Source organism: Podarcis tiliguerta (assembly GCF_965153285.1).
Source record: "Podarcis tiliguerta genome assembly, chromosome: 5".
Lineage (NCBI taxonomy): Eukaryota > Metazoa > Chordata > Lepidosauria > Squamata > Lacertidae > Podarcis > Podarcis tiliguerta.
Window position 1 is genome coordinate 23,489,758 of NC_139538.1, and position 23,781 is coordinate 23,513,538.

Here is a 23,781-nt window from a genome sequence, read left to right on the forward strand (position 1 = left end):
GATGTTTAGTTTGAATGCATATACATTACTTTAAAACCATTTGGCTATTCCTCTGATGTGCCCTTGAGAATTCAAGGGGGCATGAAGGAAAGCATCACTCTGAGAAAGAGGGAAATGATACCTTAGAAGGGACCTATTCTGCGGGAGATGAGCAATTATCCTGTAATGCCAGCAATAATCTTCTTGGGGAATCCTGTTAGGGGGCCATTTGATCATTAGGAACATGGGCAACTGGGTGTATGACAGGTGTGTGACTGCACAGTGACCTGCCTATCTCAAAGGTTGTAGATGTCGCACGTCATCCGGGTAGCCAGGTAGACAGTGCTGTGGAGGAGTCAGAGGTGGTAGTGCATGATGGCCCTGGAAGCAAACTTTAAGTTTGCTAGGCACCAGGCAAAAATGTTCCTCTTTAACCAAGCCTTTGGCTGATTGACATCCAATGCCCTTTAAAAATGTGTTGGGGGAGGTTATTAGGTTGTTTTGCTTTTTTTTTACGTATGGTGTGTTATTATATTGTGATTTTATGTTGTAACCGCCCTGAGACCTGCTGTTGGGTGAGATAGAGACGCAGGTGGCGCTGTGGGTTAAACCACAGAGCCTAGGACTTGCCAATCACAAGGTCGGCGGTTCAAATCCCCACGACGGGGTGAGCTCCCGTTGCTCGGTCCCTGTTCCTGCCAACCTAGCAATTCGAAAGCACATCAAAGTCCAAGTAGATAAATAGGTACCACTGTGGCGGGAAGGTAAACGGTGTTTCCGTGCACTGCTCTGGTTCACCAGAAGCGGCTTAGCCATGCTGGCCACATGACCCAGAAGCTGTACGCTGGCTTCCTCGGCCAATAAAGCAAGATGAGCGCCGCAACACCAGAGTCGGTCACGACTGAACCTAATGGTCAGAGGTCCCTTTACCTTTACCTTTACTATATTATTACAGTGGTACCTCAGGTTAAGTACTTAATTCGTTCTGGAGGTCCATTCTTAACCTGAAAGTGTTCTTAACCTGAAGCACCACCTTAGCTAATGGGGCCTCCTACTGCTGCCACGCCGCCAGAGCACGATTTCTGTTCTCATCCTAAAGCAAAGTTCTTAACCCGAGGTACTATGTCTGGGTTAGCGGAGTCTGTAACCTGAAGCGTATGTAACCCGAGGTACCACTGTATTATTATTAAACATGACTGCAGCCATCTTGAATCAGTAGATGGGGCCTCTTGACAGTTCCAGTGCCCTCTTGAGTTTTGGTATGTGTGTGCGTTTGTGTGTTTGTGACTGAGTGAATGAGAGAGAGAGGAAGAAAGGGAGAAAGGAAGAAATACCTGCTAGAGAACATTATCTGTGGCAGCCCCTACACTGTGGAAATCCTTCCCCAAAGAGTTGCATCTAGCACCTTCATTTTACAGTTTTTGTTGTATGCTGAAGACACATCTCTTTTGACACTTGAAAGGCATACATTTTAGGACCACTCTAGCTATTATAGCATTTTGTTTTGAACTGTTTTAGTGGTGTATTTTACCCACCAGGACCTTGTGACAAAGGATGGGTAATAATTGTAAGATTGTTGAAAGCAAGAACCTTCAAAGTGGCCTTCTCTGCTATGCTACCAGTCCCATGCATGGGGTCAGCTAGGCAGGCACAGCTATAGGGTCTCAATGAGTGGATGGGTCAGTAGCGTCAGGAGGAGGATTTTGGATTTGTTAGGCACTGATGAATATTTCTGAACAAAGCTGGCCTGTACAAAAGGGACAGGCTCCACTTGAACTAGGAGGGAAACAAACAGTTGGCACTTAAATCAAAAAGATGGCAGAGCAAGCTTTTAAACTAACAACAAGGGAGAAGGCCAACAGAGATCAAGGAGCGTCCAGCAGTTTGGAAGAAATCATCTCCCAGGGATGCAGCGTAAAATGATGGTAATCATTCAAGTGAGGAAGGCGTAGAACTAGGCACTGAGAGTTCAGAAGCACATGATAGGAATTAAAAGAGGGCAAAATATCGTAGCATAAAACAGGTGCCAAAGACATCTGGAGAGAGAACACTGTATATAAGTATTTTTACACTACAGTGGTACCTCGGGTTACACACGCTTCAGGTTATATACGCTTCAGGTTACATACGCTTCAGGTTACAGACTCTGCTAACCCAGAAATAGTGCTTCAGGTTAAGAACTTTGCTTCAGGATGAGAACAGAACTCGTGCTCTGGCGGCACGGCAGCAGCAGGAGGCCCCATTAGCTAAAGTGGTACTTCAGGTTAAGTACAGTTTCAGGTTAAGTACAGACCTTCGGAACGAATTAAGTACTTAACCTGAGGTACCACTGTAATGCTCAAAACTTCTGAGCTAAGATGGTGAAGCTGGAGTTCTTGTTCTTAGATATAGAGTGGGCATAATGGAAACCAGGTAGAATGGAGAGAACGAATGGGACATGGTTATCTTTGAATGGGAACTCTATATGGGAAGGACAGGGAGGGGTGTTCTAGCGGTGGCATCGCTGTACATCAAAGAGGAAATAAATCCAACAAGCTAGAAATCCCCCGATGGGCAGACTTCTTCACAGAATTATTGTGGGTAGTAATACCAGGCCACAAGATTCATTTCTTGCTGTAGTTCCAACCAAAATGCTCAGCTTGAGGTGGAGAATGAAATCAAAGAAGCATACAAAAGAGGTAATGCTACAACAATACATTAGATGTCTTTCTGGAAGACATCTGAAGGCAGCCCTGTATAGGGAAGTTTTTAATGTTTGATGTTTCTATCAATGGCTACTATCCATGATGGCTATGTACAGCTTGCCCATGAAACTATATTCAAGTTTTTATAGGATACAATAAACACAACTTGAAAAAAACTATTCCAGATATGACACTGCAGCTTTTCTTTAGTTTTTCTTTTAGTTTTAAAAGAGCTGCCATCTAGTGGCTCAGATAATTATTATTTTTTAAAATATTAGATATATTCAAAATAGTAGCAAAGGGAATATTTGGCCCATCATCAATGTATATTTGCATGCACAAAACATGCAGCTACTCCCCAGAAGCGTGCAAAAGACTGTAGGTGACATGCAGCGATACCTGTGCAATTGGTCAACAGATTTCCACTTGTACAACACAACTTCTTTTTCCTCTGCTCCCACCTATAGCTCATTTACAACCCTCAGGTATGCTCTGGATACATCCTCAAAAGAAGATCTTTGGGGGTTGCAGGAGCAGCAGATAGGACAAGAGGAAGGAGAGAGCCATTCACATGACATGGGATGTCACACAGCGAAGGCAGGTGTGATACCAGCCTTTACATCTGTCAAGATCGAAAGAACTAAAACCAGATGATTAAGTTAAGACTGCGGTGCTGTGCACAGTTACCTGGAACTTACATTGAACTCCATAGGCATTGCACTGCAAGTCTATTTGGCTTTTTGAAATGGAAAGTTTTGCAGTGTGTTCTTATACAAAGCTACACTTATTCCTAAAAACGCAGCACTTCACAGTTTTGTAATGTTTCCTACAAGACTTCGTTCCAATAAGATGTAGTGATGGAAACCAACCTGGAAGGCCTTAAATGAAGAAGAAGAGTTTGGATTTGATATCCCGCTTTATCACTACCCTAAGGAGTCTCAAAGCGACTAACATTCTCCTTTCCCTTCCTCCCCCACAACAAACACTTTGTGAGGTGAGTGAGGCTGAGAGACTTCAGGGAAGTGTGACTAGCCCAAGGTCACCCAGCAGCTGGTTGATGGTTAGGCATTGGTTCAAATTGGTTGGTGGAGGGGTAAGTGCCTAGCCCTCCAATGGTGGTGCGGAAAGGGAATTCCGTTAAAGGAATCCAGGGGCTTGCCATTCTTTTCGTCCTTGTCCCTGGCATCGGACTTGGGCCGTGCAAGCCACCAGGAGCATGAGGGTGAGAAGTAAGGGACTGAGGCCCAGCTTCATTTTCTCCCCAAAATTTGTTTCCCGCACTGGCTTTCGCTGGAATCCGGAAGTCAGTTCTGTCCCCTGGGCAAGGACAGACAGTCGGAACCAATGCCTAAGCAACCACTCACTTGGATGTATTTAAATAAAGTTGTGGCCAAAATCGTGCCGAAAACCCAAACCAAAATTGATGTGTGTGGCTTGGGGACCTCGACACGCAACTCTGAATACAAATAGGGGGGAACCACAAGTGAGGAGAATGTGTTAGGATCAGGTCTTGCTTGTGGGGCTTCCAACAGGCATGTGGTTGGTCACTGTACTAGAGGACAATGGAATACATGGGCTTTGAGTCAAGGTTTAGTGGGGATTTTCCTATGTTCTTATAAATGAACGATTATGAAATCTCATTTAGAGTTATTCACTAGGAAGTTCGCAACTTTCCTCCTGACCATTTATCCTTTAATGATTCGAGAGAGTTGTTGTTTCCCCCACATCCCCCCCCCCCCCACACCAAAGCCAACAATGGTTCAGTTTTCAGACAATCAGCTGTGGCATAGTTCCTTTGAAACATTCTAAAATTGTTACTTCCTCTGCAGCTGAGTAGATCTGACAGCACAGTAGATTGTGGTCACTAGAGCCAACATAAGCAGATCTACAAATACAGCATTTGTTCTGTCAGCTGCAAGCCAAACACATTAAATTAATACACAGTTTTTCAGCAACCTTCACAGATCAGGCAAGTTAAGATAGCATTTGCTGTGACAGATGCAAGTCAGCGGACACAGAAAACCAGCAGCTGCAGAGAACATGGAACAGAAACCAATCACTTCCTATCTTTCTCAGCATATAAGCACACTGTAATGGTGGAGAGCAACTCTAAAACCCCAAAGCAAGCAAACAAGACTATGGAGACTTAAAGGGCACTATAAGAAAGGGAGTGGAAAGGCAGACTGGACCCCAGCACTTTTCACCTTCCAAAATTAACGGTTTTGGGAAGGCACGTTAAAGACACACACACACCCATAGAAAGAGAGAAAGGAGAAAAGTATGAGATAGGAGTTTGTATAAACTTCCTACAGATAGGAAATTTTCATGAACTGTTAGTTGTAAAAGCAGAACTTAATATACAACTTAATATATATTTAGATTTACTTGTCAATAACAATCTCTGGTTTAGTAGCACCTTAGAGAACAACTAAGTTTGTATACCCAGAACAAACTTAGTTGGTCTCTAAGGTGCAACTGGCCAATTTTTTTATTATTATTATTTATTTCGTCTATGTCAGACCAACACGGCTACCTACCTGAATCTCTGCTTAGTTAGTTATTTTGTACCAGTGCACCCATCCAAATTTTGCTTTGGTAATATTAGCTTTATTGATCAGCTATACCACATTATAAAATTAAAAGCAATGCCATAATATGTCATCTGGCTGATCAAATGATTCTGAATGGATATTTTTTACACACTGTGCTGATATTACTGTTGGTGGATTTTTTAAAAAATATAGATGTTTAGCTGTAAATACATAAAGGAACTTATAAATCCTTGCATTTATGTCTTCTTCTCTCCTGCACCTACCGTATTTTTCGCCCTATAGGATGCACTTTTCCCCCTCCAAAAATGAAGGGGAAATGTGTGTGCGTCCTATGGGGCGAATGCAGGCTTTCGCTGAAGCCTGGAAAGCGAGGGGGGTCAGTGCGCACCGACCCCTCTCGCTCTCCAGGCTTCAGGAAGCTATCTGCAAGCCATGAGAGAGCTGCGCGACTTCGCACAGCTCTCCCACGGCTTGCGGAGAGCTTGCCTGCACCCAGAAGCTTGGGGCGTGCTGAGCTCAGCACACCCCAGGCTTCAGGCTTCGCGCAGCTCTCCGCTAGCCGTGGGAGAGCTGCGCGAAGTCGCGCAGCTCTCCCACGGCTTGCGGATAGCAGCCTGTTCTGGGGGCTGGGGTCGGGGAAGCTCGGGCTTCCCCCGCCCCAGCCTCGCACCTGGAGGGGAAATAATTTTTTTTTTCTTTATTTCCCCCCCCAAAAAATTTGGTGCTTCCTATGGGCCAGTGCGCCCTATGGGGCGAAAAATACGGTATATAAATACTTGTGTGCATGTGTATAATTACACCTTTCTAAATACCTGTTAATGTAAAATAGTTATTGTGGCAACAATTCTAGAAACCTAATTAAACTAGAGCATCGTGTAAAACAATGCCAAATTACTGAAAAGATGGGAATTTATATGCAGTAGAACATGCAGCATTTCCTGTTAACTGAAGTGCATAAACTATTTAACTCTTTTTGACCTTTTGGCCCTTTTGGGATAACCTCCTTCCTGGTTTTGGCTCAGCCCTAAAATTTACTGTGAATGTAAGAAAGAGCAGCTAAGAAACACTGCTAGGAATTTGCAGGTACACATCTCTCACAACCATCAAAGACACGACTTCTGGGCAATCTTGTGTCATAGCACATGTTAGAAACAGAGTAGTGTGCCACTCAAGAGAATGATCAGAACAGGAAGTAGCATTAACTGCCTCATTGAAAGCTACTGGCCAGTAGACAGAATGCAAATATTTTGAATAAACACACTATTATGATGCTTCATATGTCAATCAATCATGTTGGTAAATAAGAGAATGAGAAAATGAGTCTTTAACCATTTATAAACTTAGAAGGAGGGGAAATGCAGTTACCTCCTGGCTATCCTTGTTCTGGTTTGGCCAGAAAATCTTGTGATAAAGACTTTCCATTGAATTGCTAGAATCTGATCGATCAAAGCAGTGTCTATCCAGAACCTCCAATGTGTGCAAAACGCGGCTGATAGTCACTCCTAGAAGACAGAGAAACAGAAAAGAGTATATTTACATTGTGAAATCCAAAGAATTACCGTATTTTTCGCCCTATAGGACGCACTTTTTCCCCTCCAAAAATGAAGGGGAAATCTGGGTGCGTCCTATGGGGCGAATGCAGGCATCGCGGACCTCTCCGCAAACAGCAGGAGCGCTCCCGCTGCTGGCGGAGAGGTGCCTGCATGCTGAAGCCTGCGCGCGCTGAGCTCAGCGCGTCCAGGCTTCGCGGACCTCTCCGCCAGCAGCGGGAGCGCTCCCGCTGCTGGCGGAGAGGTGCCTGCATGCTGAAGCCTGCGCGCGCTGAGCTCAGCGCGTCCAGGCTTCGCGGACCTCTCCGCCAGCAGCGGGAGCGCTCCCGCTGCTGGCGGAGAGGTGCCTGCATGCTGAAGCCTGCGCGCGCTGAGCTCAGCGCGTCCAGGCTTCGCGGACCAGCACTGGGCTCCCACGGCTTGCAGAGAGCTGCCTGTTTGGGGGCTGGGGTCGGGGGAAGCTCGGGCTTCCCCAACCCCGCGCCTGGGGGGGAAAATAATTTTTTTCCTTTATTTCCCCCCCCAAAAAACTAGGTGCGCCTTATGGGACAGAGCGTCCTATAGGGCGAAAAATACGGTATTTATATACTGATATATATCATTATATAAAGAAAAACCAGAAAACAAAAAAACAGAACAAATAAAAGTTTCTACAATTGTTTTCTTTTGTAGGAATTAAGGAGTTGTATGTATGCATGTGTAATAAATTTGTTTCGTGTTTTGTTTTGCATTTGTGAGTATTGTATTTATCAATAAAAAAAAATTATTATTTTTTTAAGTTTCTACAACAGCACTGCCTTGTTTTGATTCTCACCTTAAAGAATGGTAGGAACTTGTCTTAAGTTTTTGATAATACCATCCACCCTTTTCAGAGTTTTTCTTCAAGTCTCTACTGCTTTCTTTCTGGCTTTAACCTGCCTAGTCACATCTTTCAAAACAGATGATTGCAGGAATCTAGGATGGATCAATCATCAAAACTGGAGGCATTTTAGCCCCCTTCTAATGTATCACACTGAAATCCAAGAGGAACATGGCCAGTAAGGACTTACAGTATCCGATATATATTTTTAAACTTTATTATTATTATTATTATTATTATTATTATTATTATTATTATTATTATTATTTTACCTGCAGTTGTTTCTTGGCATTTGTCAAAAGACCATCGCACTTCCACAGCACGGCCTCTTTGCTTTATCTGCTGTTCTACTTCATAAATCTTTCCCCGTACCTGAAAGAGTAATTGGCTAGTGTTTGCGAAAATCAAATCTCAAACACGTGTCAGATTTCTCCTAGGCTTATCCAGTTTCCTGAGGGCAGAGAACAACTACTGAACAGACATAAAGTAATAGCAGCTTCGGATTAAACCACGTCGGACAAAGAAGCAGTATGGTATCTCCCGTTTACTATCTTACAGACTAAAATGGGACCACTTTTCAAAAATGGCTTGCTTCAGAAAACATTCCAAAATCTTAAACTAAAAAATAAATAAAACTCCACAGTGGCAGCACAAAGGGCTGCTCTCATCCCCTTGAACTTTTCGGTTGTCGTTTTCTGAATCTTTCCAACTCAACAATATCCATTTTCAGGTAAGGCAAGCAGACCAACTCCACCCTGCTCACCCAGCCATTTCTCAGTGATGCAGAAGAGATCAGCCTCCTTATCCTTAAGCAAATCATGGATGAGGGAGGTCTTACTCAGAGCCGACCTGGCATTCAGCAACAATCATAATTTCCCAGGTTGCAGGAGGCACTGGCACACAGCACAGTCGCTAACTACCTGCGCCATGTGCCCTTTACCTGGCCTGCCTCACCCCTCCACACCCCATACCCTTCTCCTTGTCCAGAACCACTATGATTGGGGCCACCCCCTGCTCTGCCCAGCTCCTCTCTTCTGAGGCACATCTTTCTTCCCGTAATTAAAAACAAACAAACCCAAAATTAAAAAAACACAAGTTAGAAAGCAGTTTAAAATAATTTAAACTACGAGTACAATAATAACGGGTGGCGCTGTGACAGGTGGCGCAGGTGACGGGGGTGGCACTGTGGGTTAAACCACAGAGCCTAGGACTTGCCGATCAGAAGGTCGGCGGTTCAAATCCCCGTGACGGGGTGAGCTCCCATAGCTCAGTCCCTGCTCCTGCCAACCTAGCAATTCGAAAGCACGTCAAAGTGCAAGTAGATAAATAGGTACCACTCCGGCGGGAAGGTAAATGGCATTTCCGTGCGCTGCTCTGGTTCGCCAGAAGCGGCTTAGTCATGCTGGCCACATGAGCCAGAAGCAGCACGCCGGCTCCCTCGGCCAGTAAAGCGATATGAGCGCCACAACCCCAGAGTCGGTCACGACTGGACCTAATGGTCATGGCTCCCTTTACCTTTACTTACAATAATAACAAAACAAAACAAAAACCCAACAGTACTCCAGCCAAAGTGTCTGTTCAGCAGCCTCAGCTTTTGTAGCTGGAGTCAGTCAGGGTCCTGCCCTCCTAGGCCAGGTAGTGATGCCATCACTAGGGACTGCCCAGTTGGCATAAACCAGCCATGTCCAAAGTCTGTTTTGGGGGTGTAATCTGGCCCGCCGGTCGGTTTAATCCGGCCCCTGTGGCAGTTTATTTCCTGGGGTAAAATCTCAAGCTCAACAACTTCAATCCCAAAAACAACTTTGGTCATGTTCACTTCATCAAATTTGCCAGGGTTTTCTCAAAGGCAGTTCCCTGTTTGCTGAACGTCTTTCCTGACAAGGTGCATCTCTGTCCCACATCCATGACTTTCAGGAGGAACTGATAAAACATTCCCATTCACCCAGGCATTTGATAGTGAAAGATACTGTTCCTGGCAATTCTGAAATCATTGGATGAAAAAATGTTTTTGAACTGTTTTTAATAATCATAATAATAATAAATTTTATTTATACCCCGCCTTCCCCAGCCAAGACTGGGCTCAGGGCGGCTAAGAACCAATTATAAAAAACAAGTTGATTGAAATACAACTTAAAAAACAAGATTAAAATACAACATTAAAACATTAAAATGCAGCCTCTTCACAGGAGGAGAAAGGAAAAAAAGAAAGAGGGGGAGGGAATCAAACTGATTCTAAGCCAAAGGCCAGGCGGAACAACTCTGTCTTACAGAGTTTTTAGAAAGTTTTAATGATATTATTTTTTATTATAATAGAATCATAGAATCATAGCGTTGGAAGAGACCACAAGGGCCATCGAGTCCAACCCCCTGCCAAGCAGGAAACACCATCAGACCACTCCTGACATATGGTTGTCAAGCCTCTGCTTAAAGACCTCCAAAGAAGGAGACTCCACCACACTCCTTGGCAGCAAATTCCACTGTCGAACAGCTCTTACTGTCAGGAAGTTCTTCCTAATGTTTAGGTGGAATCTTCTTTCTTGTAGTTTGGATCCATTGTTCCGTGTCCGCTTCTCTGGAGCAGCAGAAAACAACCTTTCTCCCTCCTCTATGTAACATCCTTTTATATATTTGAACATGGCTATCATATCACCCCTTAACCTCCTCTTCTCCAGGCTAAACATGCCCAGCTCCCTTAGCCATTCCTCATAAGGCATCGTTTCCTAATAATGATTATTATGATTATGATTATTAGGAGCTAGGGCTGGGGTGGGGGATGAATCAAACAATAAATAATGGCTAATAGATTCTCAGAAAGTTGAATCCAACTACAAAACCCTATTCTTGCTTCCCCCCCCCCCCGCCCCATTCTGCTAAGGAATCACAGTGATACACGTAAAGATAGCTCCCTCCAAAGGCGAAATGAGGAAAATCTCTCACATGAACACACTTTATAAACACAGTCATCTAAATGAGACTAGCCTATGATACATAATTTCTCAGCACATTACATGCATTGTGTACATTTTAAAATGAATATACCTGCTGATTAAATGCAGAATTTCCTCCAGGCATAGGTAAACTAGATGGAGCAACTTGAAGTAAATCCAAAGGTGAACCAGGATTGATGTTTTTACTTTCATTTGTGGAATAATTCCACACCAAGGCACTTGGGCAACAGAGAGTTATTGTCTGCAATGGGAAGAATATAGAATTTTTTTTTCATGTAATAAGATAATTCAATTCAATTCAGATCATGCAGGTAGATGGCCTATATAGGACTGGAATGGAGCTGAAGTCCAAAACAAAATTTTTAAAAAACTACTTGCTGGTTGATTAATACCTTGGTGTTCAAAGAAATAATCCTTTATAATACAAGCACAAGGAGAAGCATTTCTGTTTATTGTAAAAATATCAGCGCTTCTTTGAAGATTTGAAGTGTGTCATATAGGTAAGACAGTCAGTCTAACAGAGCAGTCATACACGTATCAACTAGAAATTGAGCCGAATTCAGCTGGGCTTTCTCCCTGAAAGTGTGTGTGCGTGCGTGCGTGCGAGAGAGAGAGAGAGAGAGAGAGATGGCCTATTCCTCTTGACCAACTAAGAGAACACACACTGGAAGGACCCGCTGATATTATGTACCATATTTACTCGAATCTAATGCTCACCTTTTTTGGCCAAATTACATTGTGAAAATTAAGGTACCCATTAGATTCGATGGTGCATTAGACTTGAGTAAATATGGTATATATTTCATAGGTACTTTTTTTTTTGTTACTCAAGGCCACTCACAAAAAATATAAAATATACAAAATTTAAAACAATAGACACCCAAACAATTTACCCATATAAATACAAAAAGAACCCCACCCTGTCCTATGAAAGTGACAGTCAAAATTAGCACACTTCACCATCAAGAGCAGTACTGATCTCATAGTACAAAGAACAAAATTTAAGTTTTTTTGGAATTCTAGCCATCGTGGCTGTTCTTAGAGAATTCTGCATGCCTGGGAGAGACCTCTTCAGGAAGACTGTGCATCTGATTCAGATCTATTCTCCCAATGTTCGCCATCAGTATCAAGTATGAATTTTAATCTCTTCTAGCATAGCCGAAACATTTAACAGTTTCACACAGAGAGAGACAGAGGTCACTATTACTAAAACTTTAAAACAACCAGTACCAAATGCTTCTTCTTCTGAAATCCAGCTGTTCCCTGGTGTACAAACAGAGCATTAGAAGAAGAAGAAGAATCCCTCACCTGCAGCATACAACTGAGTCCATAAACCAGTGGACGATGTTGTGGGCAAGAAAGGAAATCCGAACATACTAGCTGTGCAGGGTTGACCACAGGCCCGGCTGTAGTAGGGCTTGGAACCGCTAGAGGTGGGTTATTTGGTCCAATCATCATATGAGGTGAGTGGGCAGCTATGAGGTTAGGACTGTCACTTATTAACAAAGAGAGGCGTCTGGCACAGAAGAAAGCAAGTCGGCGTGACAGGTAGGCCGACTGAACGAACTCTTCGGAATACTGAAAAACATTTTTAGAAATAAAAGTCATTCATCCTAAACCATAAAATTCCAACCAACGTTTCAAAAACTGTTTTGTACCAAGGCATGTGAGTGGTCAGTCCAGGTTAGGGTTGTCTACTCCAGCCTTCTGCAACCCAGTGCCCCCCCAGATGCTTAGGACTACAACTCCCATCAGCACCAGCTAGCATGGCAGCAGGGCGCCAGGCTGGGGAAGGCTAGTCTACTCTGACTGGCAGCAGCTCTCCAGCTTCTCAGGCAGAAAAAGGTTCTCGGTTACATGTGACCCAGATGCTGGGGACTGAACCTGGGACCTTACAAATATGAACATAATCAAATCAAAGGAACAAACAATCTGAGATTTGTTTTATGCAGTGATAGTTTCATAGCCACATCTTAAACCTACTTACATTAATCATACTAATAAAGACCTTGCATTTTATTTTTAAACACGTAGCCCACACGTGCCGGTACGGATGTAACTCAACGGATTAATCAATAGTGCATTAGATCCAAACATGTACTACAATATGCCACCATTGCAATAACTCCTATTATGAACACTGCAGAACAGGACCAACTCACAAAATGCTTAGCTGACGTACAGTGTCCGAAACGCCCGTTGTTCTAGGCTCATTTTGCGACAGGGAATTCCATTAGCAAAAGCAGCTTCTGAGCTCTGGGTGCAGTACTGCGCCTAAGATTTCAGATTAAAACTGCAGAGTGGAAGGAAAGGAGGACCTTTTTCTTCCTCCCCACTTCCAGCTACTCTCTGAAGGCTAGAGAAGAGACCCTCTTGAGAATATTAATGGGGTGAGCAAGGGAAGGACTAGATCATGTGAAAAATGCCTAGACATTCCGTTGTTGTGTTGGGTTTGAGGTGCCATTTAGCTCCTAGCATTCACATCCCTGTTTCTAACACTGCTGAAGTACAGTGGTACCTCGGGTAAGTACTTAATTCGTTCCGGAGGTCCGTACTTAACCTGAAACTGTTCTTAACCTGAAGCACCACTTTAGCTAATGGGGCCTCCTGCTGCTGCTGCCGCACCGCCGGAGCACGATTTCTATTCTTATCCTGAAGCAAAGTTCTTAACCCGAGGTACTATTTCTGGGTTAGCGGAGTCTGTAACCTGAAGCATCTGTAACCGGAAGTGTATGTAACCCGAGGTACCACTGGATATGGTGATATCCAACATGGATGTTCACTCACACAATTGAGTGAGTGACCCCAATTTTCTTTGCATGCACCTTCTGGAATTTTGGGAATACCAGGGAAGGCTGGAAAAGAGAAAATGGAAGTCCTGCACTGCGTGGGCTGCTGCCATTGGATCTCACCCTTAATGTTCTACTAGGTAAAGGTAAAGAGGCCCCTGACCATTAGGTCCAGTCGTGGCTGACTCTGGGGTTACGGCGCTCATCTTGCTTTATTGGCCGAGGGAGCCGGTGTACAGCTTCCGGGTCATGTGGCCAGCATGACTAAGCCGCTTCTGGCGAACCAAAGCAGCGCACGGAAACGCAGTTTACCTTCCCGCCGGAGCAGTACCTATTTATCTACTTGCACTTTGACGTGCTTTCGAACTGCTAGGTTGGCAGGAGCAGGGACCGAGCAACGGGAGCTCACCCTGTCGCGGGGATTCGAATCACTGACCTTCTGATCGGCAAGCCCTAAGCTCTGTGGTTTAACCCACAGCGCCACCTGCGTCCCTAATGTTCTACTACTCTGTGTCTAGAAGCTGGTTTTTGAACTATGGTAAAATTATATTGCCAACACACCCAAAAAGACTTGAGACAATAAATATAGGTAACAGGTTACGGTTATTACAATACAGCAACTATAGGATCTGCCAATCAGAATTATTCAACCAAATTAACCAAAACTAATGATGTCTGGGGTGGTGAGGTGCATTGATGAGGATCTCAACACTCCCATGTCGTAAGCCATAGATGCATGCTGTGATCGTGCAGGAAGGCCTGAGAAAACCTCTCCCTTCTCACTGCGTGCTCCTTGGGTATGTGAACCAATCACACCTTTAATGCTCTACTACTCCATGTCTGGAAGCTGGTTTTTGAACTGTGGGGAAATTGTATCATGCTCTGTACCTGCAATATTAGCGGTAGTAGGAGTTTTAGAAGTTCATCATCAGCAGGCCTTATTTTTTCCAAGACATCCAATATCCATGTTAAATATTCGTGTCTTTCAAACAGTCCTTCCTGCAATGAAGTTTAGAAAGATCTCAGGTAAATATATATAGTAAAGAGTGCAATTGGTAATATGCCCCCGTGTTCCATTACTCAAGTTACCAATTAAAACAAACCCCAACAACATTAAAGTAGCATCCCAATCATTCAAACCATTTTAGGCAAACAACAGAATGATTTGAAGCAATCATTTTTTTAAAAAAAAAAGTCTGATACATAAACCAGTCATTCAAGTATCTGAAAAGATTCTACAAGGGACTGAACAGCCTAAATATACTTGTTTTCTATGGCAAAGACTGAGACTCAAATATAGAGACTGTCTCCTGAATATTCCTAAAAAAGGTCTTCTCTTCTGTATCTCTTTTTGGGAGAGAGAGAGAAAGGAAGACAAACTCAGACAACAAGTTTTTCTGCTCCCTAGGTTTCAAGTTTCCTCATTCAGCATTCCTAACTTTCATTGTTGTCCCCTTCTATCCAGCAGATAAGAAATCATATTGTTTTTGTTTGTTGGAACAGTGGACACGGAGCAGAGGCGATTTAAAAAACAAATCAGCTGCGTTGTTATTTTGCCCCGGAGAACGACATCTTAGCACATTATTGGAAAAGGTTACCTGGAACATATAGAAAGCTAGCTTTTCATTATATTCCCACTGCTTCAGGGCTTGTTCCACCTCAGGGGACACAGCTGCAGAGCTGCTGCCTTGGCTTGAGGTCATGTGATAAAATTCTGCAATCTTTGCCAGCTGTTCACGGAGGTATCTGGTTGAAATCTGAGTCCATTCTATGAGACAGAAATTAGATGAGTTCTCACGATTCCTCTCCCCCATCAGCTGACAACATGAGATATACAACATGAACAATTAACATGATAATTAGCTAGACTATCAAAGTACATTTTCAAGACAATAAACAGCAGGTCTTTAACACAGAGCCTGTTCAAAAGGCTCCTAGCATGACATTCTGTCCTCTGCAGTATCTTCAAAGCACTTTTGCTAAATGATTGCATGCTCTGCACTATGTTCTTATAAATCTTGCTTCTTTGCAGAATACAACTATTATTGGTGGACCCAACTGTGTTCTGTGAGTTTCAACACCTCACAGAGATTTCTGTTCTTGTGAAACATTTATGACTGAGCTAGGAAGGTTTACTAATTCAGGCCTGTGTAGTAAACTGCTGCACAACAGATATGAAAAATTGTTAAGATTGTGACAGTTTCTATTTTGTATTAATGAGAGAGAGAGAAAAATGCACAAGAGACATATAGCAATATTTACAAGCAGTGCAATTATATGGCTGTGAACGGCTATCTCTGGTGGGAAATAAAACAGATACACAAGAGGTGTTACCTCAAGTTTTAAAGGATTTTCCTCACATCGTATTATCAAAGCTGTTGAATTTGCCAACACTATACAGTACAGCCTATAAGCATATGTGATAGATAGATAGATAGATAGATAGATAGATGATAGATAGATATCTTTATTGTCATTGTCCCATACAGAACAATGAAATTGAAAAACTACATAAAACATTCAAAAATCCCTAAAAACTCTGAAACCCCATTTTAAAATACACTATACTATAAAATACACTATACTATAAAATACACTATACTATAGAGACCCCTTATGCTGCATTTAGAACCAGAATTGCATTTGCGTAGAAACTGTTTCTCAGACGGCTAGTCCTGGCCTTTATAACCCTATACCTTCTTCCAGAAGGCAGAAGCTGAAAGAGGTCATTTCCGGGGTGCGTACGATCCTGCGCTATCTCTGCCGCTTTCTTACGGCACCCGGCAGCATAGATTTGATCTAAGGTGGGAAGCGTGCACCCAATTATTCTCTCTGCAGTCTTTACAACCCTGTATAGCATTGTTTTTTCCCTGGCATGCAGCTCCCGAACCACACACACAGACCATAAGTTAATACGCTCTCCACAGTGCAATGGTAGGAGTGGGGAACATTGGTCTTCAAGATGTTGCTTAACTACAACGCCCATCAGTCCTTGCAGGGATAACCAATGACCATGTGCTGGTGGGTGTTGTTGTTCAGTGACACCTGGAGGATTATGGGTTCTTGCTGAAGCTGAAGGGAGTTGCAGTCCAAAACATTTGGAAGTTGGGGGAAACTGATTTAGCTTTTGAGGCCCTGCTCTGTGTTTCATTGCCTCCAAAAGATACAAACAGGAAAGCAAAGTTAATTTATCACATCAACTGTTGGAAGTTAGTTAACACACAAACTTTTCATTTCTCATGTCAGTGGTCTGAATCAGTACAGACACATTACGCTCCTTGTATCTTGAAGGATTATTTCTGGCAAAGGTTATCAACATAAAAGGAGTTGGGATAACTTGTTCCCCGCTTTACAAAGAAGTACAATCTCCATCCTTTCATAGGAATATAACTTCTACACGATAATCTCCAGTTCAGCTTGTACAATGGGAGAGCATTAGAAGAACCAGCCAACTGAGTTTTCTCTTTCAGAATCTCTGCTGGTTCCATTATAATTGGAGCATAAGAAAAGGGAAGGGCATTATCAGAAGAACTGGAACAAGCCACAGTAATCTGAGCCCAAAGAGAACTGTCATCTCCCAATACTATAGTCCAGCTTTACTATTCCTCCATGAAGCTCTGAAAATGCACCTCATTCTGTGGTTAAAGGTCACCTGAAGCTCCCATCATGTGCAGCTTAATACACAGCACACTGTACTGTTAGACAATAATTGAAAATTAACAACATAACTCTCTTGAACTTCAAGTACAAACGGTTTAAAGAAATCAATGCCCAGTGTACATGAATGTATTTAGGTTACTGTCATGAAGTCTCCAGCAAAGTAACAGCTACTACCATTCTTGTGAATATTATGTTGGATGGCATCCAAAATTATATTAATGTAAGAAGTTAGACAGCTGACATAGCTAAGCAAACAGTAGCATAAGTGGGAGCACACAAGCATAGCTGTCACTGAGAATAATAATAACAACAACAACCACAACAACAACAGGTGCCCTAAGAATTGTGCAACATCTTCCACAAGCAGAAGATGTACATTTATTTTGGCTGTTACGCTACCCTAAGAACGAGGCTCCCATTTGCAGAATGGCTGTGGCACAAATAGGATGCCCCACTTGGATATTGCTACACAGAAGTATTATAAAAATATATAGATACACACACACACACACACACACACACAGCATCACACACAACAAATAATGTCTGACAATACTAAACCAAAATGCAATATGAAAGTTGAAATAAAAACCTTCCATGTCAATAAAACCAGCAAATGTACACATCCAGCCCAAGAAGAAAAATTCAGGTTTCCCAACTCCCTGAATCTTAAGAATAGCATAAGACGCCACTAATGAACATGCCACTGAGAATGGACGGGTCTTCAGGGCCTTTCTGCAGACCTCAAGTGTGGCAACTTTACAGAGATCAGCTGGTAATGAATTTCAGAGTCAGGGACCCACATTGTTAAAATGTAAATAAATTGTGACAAGCATTTTGCAATGTCAATCTACCTTTCTCATTTTTCTTTTTTAAAAAAATTAATTAAAATATTAATAAAAGATGTAGTTAAAGCAGCAGGCAGCCATATGACCCATTGCAAAGAATACACACAGCAGGTTTTCAGCTATTATGTAATGGGGTGTAGGAAAACAAATTCACATATATTCACACAGATATATATTCACATATATCTCGCGCAGACCACCAAAAAAGTTTATATTCTTCTTTAATGCTGCTGCTGTAGTGAGTGCTTAACACCTTTTTGTTGGCAAAAATGGCAGCTTGCATGTACACTTTTTAAAAAATGCGACAGGAGACTTGTTTCTAAACTGCAAAGACGTAGCTATATAGCTGCATTCAACATAGCACTAAGGAGGTGACAGTTTCATGAGCAGCAGGATTTTTCCTTGCACAATAGAACACACATGCCAATATATAACACAAATCTGTTCCCCCAATGCAACACCAGATATGGTTACAGGATGAAGTGGGGGGAGGAGAAAGGGGGAATCTCCCTGTGCTAGCACTAAACTTTGCACTAGTGTGAAAGGTTCACCGAATACCAACCACAGAATTTCACCAAAATAACTGAAATATATCTATGGGACACGCATTGATAGCACCCTGCTCACCACAAGAACATGCCACAACAATTTATGGTACAAATCCATTACAATTTCCAATGAATTCATATATTTACCAAGATTTGGATCAGCAGCCTGGCGTTTTTTGATTTTAGCTTCACAAATGGCAGAATAGTATGCGCACGTCATCTTGATCAGCCATGCTGCTCTCAGCAACGGCACAGAATATTTTGCTAAGTAAGCAAAAACATCTTCCTTTTTACTGAGAATTGGGACCTGGGTTGACAAGAGGTAAAAAAAAAGAGTTAGCAGTGTAATAGAGACAAAACTGTAAGATGAAAAGTTAGAAAACTTCACACTAAAAGACAGGCCTCCAGAAACAGTTGAATGATACATTAAAAGGTCACATCTTTGAGATATTACAAAATCACATCCTTTTGGCTTAGCTGCCCCACTGCGCTGAGCGGAAAAGAACCAGGGAGGAACAGATATTTTGTGAGCTCCATTTGTGCAGTCCCAGTAAACCAGTTTGTCTTATCACGTCAAGCCATAGTTTGGCTTATCATGTCATGCAAGCAGGCCAGCTACAAGCCAATAAAGGAGAGGTGGAACATGAAGCTTCATAACTAATATAATTGCTTCAACAACTTCAAAGTTTCAAAAGCACCCTTTTCTAGGTGGTGACACAGGAAGAATAGCATTCTACTTGCAGGCCTGTCTGCCATGTTTTTCTTTCACACACAAAAACTGGTCTCATGTTCTACTCAACAGCTGAGTAGATCTTATTGTGGTGTTTCAAACATGGAAAAGAGAATGGCTCCCCCTATTCCGCTTCCAAAACTGCCATTATTCTCTCCCTTGTAATTTTGTCTAGAAGTCCTCACGTGCAATACAAAATGCATTCTCTCTACACTGCTAGAAAAAAAGGATTCATTTATATGAACCCATGCAAACAAGTCAACAGGCTGGTAGAGATAACGCTAAATTGTTCAGTGCTATGAGACTGAGCCTAGAAAAGCCTAACGCTAAACTATGATGAAAAGATTTAAAATACACAGAGGGGAAAAACCTAATTGCAAGGCACCGATTTAATATAATAATTACTAGCTATATCTCACACCACCCCCAAAAAAATCAATACCCCTTCACTGATCAACATTTCCTTGATGTTCCAACACAGTGATGTGAGATTTTTTGAGATGCACCAGAATTCTGCATTCATGACAGTGTTCTGAGAGCTCAGTGGGTACATTTGCACTGCAGCCACTGAGCAACAGGGTAAAGAAAAAGAGAGGGAATTCCCACTTCTCCCAACCACTTTTTTTCAAAATCTATACAATATGACCTGTTCCCAATATGGTGGCACAGTCTTAAGTCACTTTTAATTTATTGTCTCCCCTGTCTCAAATTTATGAAGCCCTCAAAATACTAATATGTACCTTTTTTGCCAGAATAGTCAGTGGTTTGTTTCCTGCTAAATCTGCAAACCAACTGTGAATTGCACTCTGGGAACGAGCAGTAACTAGCCAGTAATTGTCTTTGGCATTTACTTGCGGTTTCTTCTTTCCTGTATCCTGGAAAGTATTAAGTTTTAACTTCTCTTCTAATATGCTGCTAAAATAAGCTCCAATCTGATAGAGAGGGAGGGAATAAAAGAAACATACACAGTTAAGTATCTATTAAACACTGCCACATACAATATCCCCATCTGAAGAGATCTAGAATCAATGTTGTTTAAGATATCAGCTTAGTAAGAGTGTATTCTAAATTCCCTGGTGCTGCAAGTCAGTTTTCATACTGCAAAGGGCTAAAGTGATAGCCCATTATCTTTTAAAGGTAAATGCTCTGTGCCTATAAAACAAAAAGCTATTAACTAAGAATGTGTGAAGTGTCTATCAAGGTAGACCCCAATATATAACAGATACATAAAAAGGAAGAAAGTCCTGTTGAATCATAAGCAACACCCAAAATTCACAGTTTGGCAGTATCTTTATTGGGGCTATTATTTCCTCGCAGCTGTGCCAATGGGACTTCCTTTGATTTTTCTGCATTTTGCAGAATACCACCTTTAGCCATTCAGAAGCCAGATCTACAAAGAGAGGGACAGGATTCTCTACCAGCAGAAGAAAGGACTTTTCAGGAGTTATTGGTCTCTAAGGTAAAAGGTAAAGGTACCCCTGCCCATACGGGCCAGTCTTGACAGACTCTAGGGTTGTGCGCCCATCTCACTCAAGAGGCCGGGGGCCAGCGCTGTCCGAAGACACTTCCGGGTCACGTGGCCAGCGTGACATCGCTGCTCTGGCGAGCCAGAGCCGCACACGGAAACGCCGTTTACCTTCCCGCTAGTAAGCGGTCCCTATTTATCTACTTGCACCCGAGAGTGCTTTCGAACTGCTAGGTTGGCAGGCGCTGGGACCGAACAGCGGGAGCACACCCCGCCGCGGGGATTCAAACCGCCGACCTCTTGATCGGCAAGCCCTAGGCACTGAGGCTTTAACCCACAGCGCCACCCGCGTCCCCACCCGCGTATTGGTCTCTAGCCACTAGATATTCCAACCTAGTGGAGAATTCTGGGGAACTGGAAAGCTTACTCAGCATTGTGTGCTTTTGGCTAGCCCTAATGAAAGTATTGTCCAACTTTTGAAACATATTAGAGACACACTTGAGCATCAGTGTCCCTCTGTGGGTACATTATCTCCAGGTTAGGCTCCTGTCCACCAAAAGACTTAAATATGTACGTTAAATATGTATATATTTAATGTGACTGCTTAACCTGAAGCATATAACATCTGGCTTCACTTGAATGCTTTACATATTTAAATTCACTGCTAAATCAGAGTCGTAATTAGCACATAGGGTGAGCTGCACAAAGTCCCATCAACATACCCAGAAACCTCAACTTTGCAGTTACCACTGTGTTAACCCCAAAGAATTAAGAGATACAAAATCAAGAGGAAAGGTAGTTTCTTTTTGCTGGAATAGCACATATTTACTTACAAATCTGTAAACTTACAAGTTACACAGAACATCTGTCTACTGAAATAATGAATACCCACAACTACCTAATTAAGAAGGAGAAGAAGAGTTTGGATTTGATATCCCGCTTTATCACTACCCGAAGGAGTCTCAAAGCAGCTAACATTCTCCTTTCCCTTCCTCCCCCACAACAAACACTCTGTGAGGAGAGTGGGGCTGAGAGACTTCAAAGAAGTGTGACTAGCCCAAGGTCACCCAGCAGCTGCATGTGGAGGAGCGGAGACGCGAACCCGGTTCCCCATATTATGAGACTACTGCTCTTAATCACTACACCACACATTATGACTACTAATATTAATTCAATTTATGAATCACCTTATACAAAGACATCTGAATACTATTAACAATGTATATATTTGCCATCAGCACATAATAAATACAAAAATCACATAAAATGCCTAAGATTTATTGTCCAATCCAGTAAACACATGTACGAAAGCATACCCTAATCTACAAATATCTTCTTGCACAACCATGGCATGATCACCAGAAATCACCAGAAATAAATCTGCACACTGAAGCCATTACCAAGAGCAATAATGTACACATTCAAATGCCTGGCAATGCAAAACAAGTTTTTGCCTTGTGTCTGAATGAGATCATAGGAGCGACTGTGAAGGAAAACAGATGAAATTACTACACTGTCATAAAGGAAAGTACTTTTGCAACAAACCTCAATCCCGACCTTACCTTTGAAGGGTTAATGACAATATTCCTAGCAGAGCCATGCTCATCTCCAGAGAAGGCTGGCTGGTTACTGAAACCTTGCTTTACATTCACAGCCGTAAGTTCATCCTACAAAGAGAGAGTTTTTGTTAAGTTATTCAAGCTGTAGGTTGAAGTTTTAATTACTTTGCTCAATGCCTTTTTGAAGGAATTAAAATTCCTCATGCATTTTATATACCACAAAATGTCATGCTGAAACAGTAATGCGTTCCCTCTATACGCCATAGTCTTTCACATCAGTGTATTTTGGGATAACACTAGTCTTTTATCTGCAGGAAGTTGCTTACCAGGCCGAATGTTATCAAGGCTTAATCTCCTACACATTCACTTTCATCATCAAAGGATAGCATTTTCCAGGATACACAGAGACAAGCACTGACTTTTTAATGTTCTGCCACCATCTCACACACGTCTCTGTATGTCAACCAATAGAATTTGGATACCTTAAAGGCTTTCGGAGTTGGAAGTGGAATAGGCTTAATGGCTGTTTCCTAAATTAGATACAAGATGCTAGTCCTTCTCTCTCTCCTCACACACAAACACTAAGGCACAACGATGCCCCCTGTATACACACGGCTGCTGTAACATTTAAAATTCATCTTATCCCAGGCCCCTAGACCACTAGACATAGCTGCCACCTGAACCATACATTGTTGATATGCAGCACTTGCAAAGACTCTGACCTAAACCTAGAGAATCTTTCAACTAGTAGATCGCTAGGAAAACTGTCATAGCCGGCCTCCTGGGTGTCCCAGTATCAATCTGCATGTTAGTTTAACCTTAGGTCTTTTTGTGTGCATGCAACTATTTTAATTTTAATCCATAAGCTGTTATTGTATATTGTTTTAAATGTCTATTTTACTCTTGTGAAATCAGTCTCAGTTGTGCTTCTTGAACTGGTCTTTGACCGTAATAAATTATTATTATTATTATTATTATTATTATTATTAGGACTGCACTTGGAAAACTATACAGACTTCTGGTTGCCAAACCAGGGCAAGGATTCTGAAGAGATGGGGAATGGCTAAAGCAAAATGGCTACCAAATGGCTACCCAAAATGGCTACCAAAAAATGGCTATCAAATGGCTACCCAAAATGGCTACCAAAAAATGATCAAGGGGCTAGAGCAGCTCACCTATGAGGAAAGGTTGCAACCTTGGGAGATTTTTAGTTTGTAAAAAATGGTGAGTAAGAGGGAGGGGATATGATAGGGGTGTATAAAATTACACACTTGTATTTGCACAACTGCAGTGCAGTGCTTAAGCAATAAGAACAACTTGGTCCCACTTGTACGTGACCCAGCCAAATACAAGTGTGACAGACAGCCACCGTAACATCAACTCTCTCTCCAAAAAGACAAAAAAAAAGTGAGTGACAGCACAGCAGAGGATGGGATCAGCCTGCAATGTACTGGAGTTAGATAAAGATATATCTTTGACCCACGGGCAACCTAGCAAGAATCTTTGGAATATTGAGGTGTAACTGCGAAGCCTTCATCAGTGGGGAAATGCTCCCTTTAAGTTTATTTCAAATGGTTTAAGCTTCCCTTCACCCCCATCCCAATTCCTAC

The 23,781-nt window shown here is 42.4% G+C and overlaps 1 protein-coding gene across 3 annotated transcripts in view; it reads right to left on the minus strand.

Annotated features, from left to right (window-relative positions):
* MED12L (mediator complex subunit 12L) overlaps window positions 1-23,781 on the minus strand; it is a 162,609-nt gene that overhangs the window by 127,430 nt on the left and 11,398 nt on the right. For all 3 annotated transcript variants that reach the window (XM_083442526.1, XM_083442527.1, XM_083442528.1), the window contains exons 2-10: window positions 22,175-22,279; window positions 19,888-20,079; window positions 18,565-18,724; window positions 14,960-15,129; window positions 14,250-14,360; window positions 11,881-12,150; window positions 10,664-10,813; window positions 7,897-7,996; window positions 6,581-6,717 (exon numbers count right to left, since the gene is read on the minus strand). In XM_083442526.1, the coding sequence (XP_083298652.1) occupies window positions 6,581-6,717; window positions 7,897-7,996; window positions 10,664-10,813; window positions 11,881-12,150; window positions 14,250-14,360; window positions 14,960-15,129; window positions 18,565-18,724; window positions 19,888-20,079; window positions 22,175-22,279 (1,395 nt within the window). The remainder of the gene's footprint in view (window positions 1-6,580; window positions 6,718-7,896; window positions 7,997-10,663; window positions 10,814-11,880; window positions 12,151-14,249; window positions 14,361-14,959; window positions 15,130-18,564; window positions 18,725-19,887; window positions 20,080-22,174; window positions 22,280-23,781) is intronic.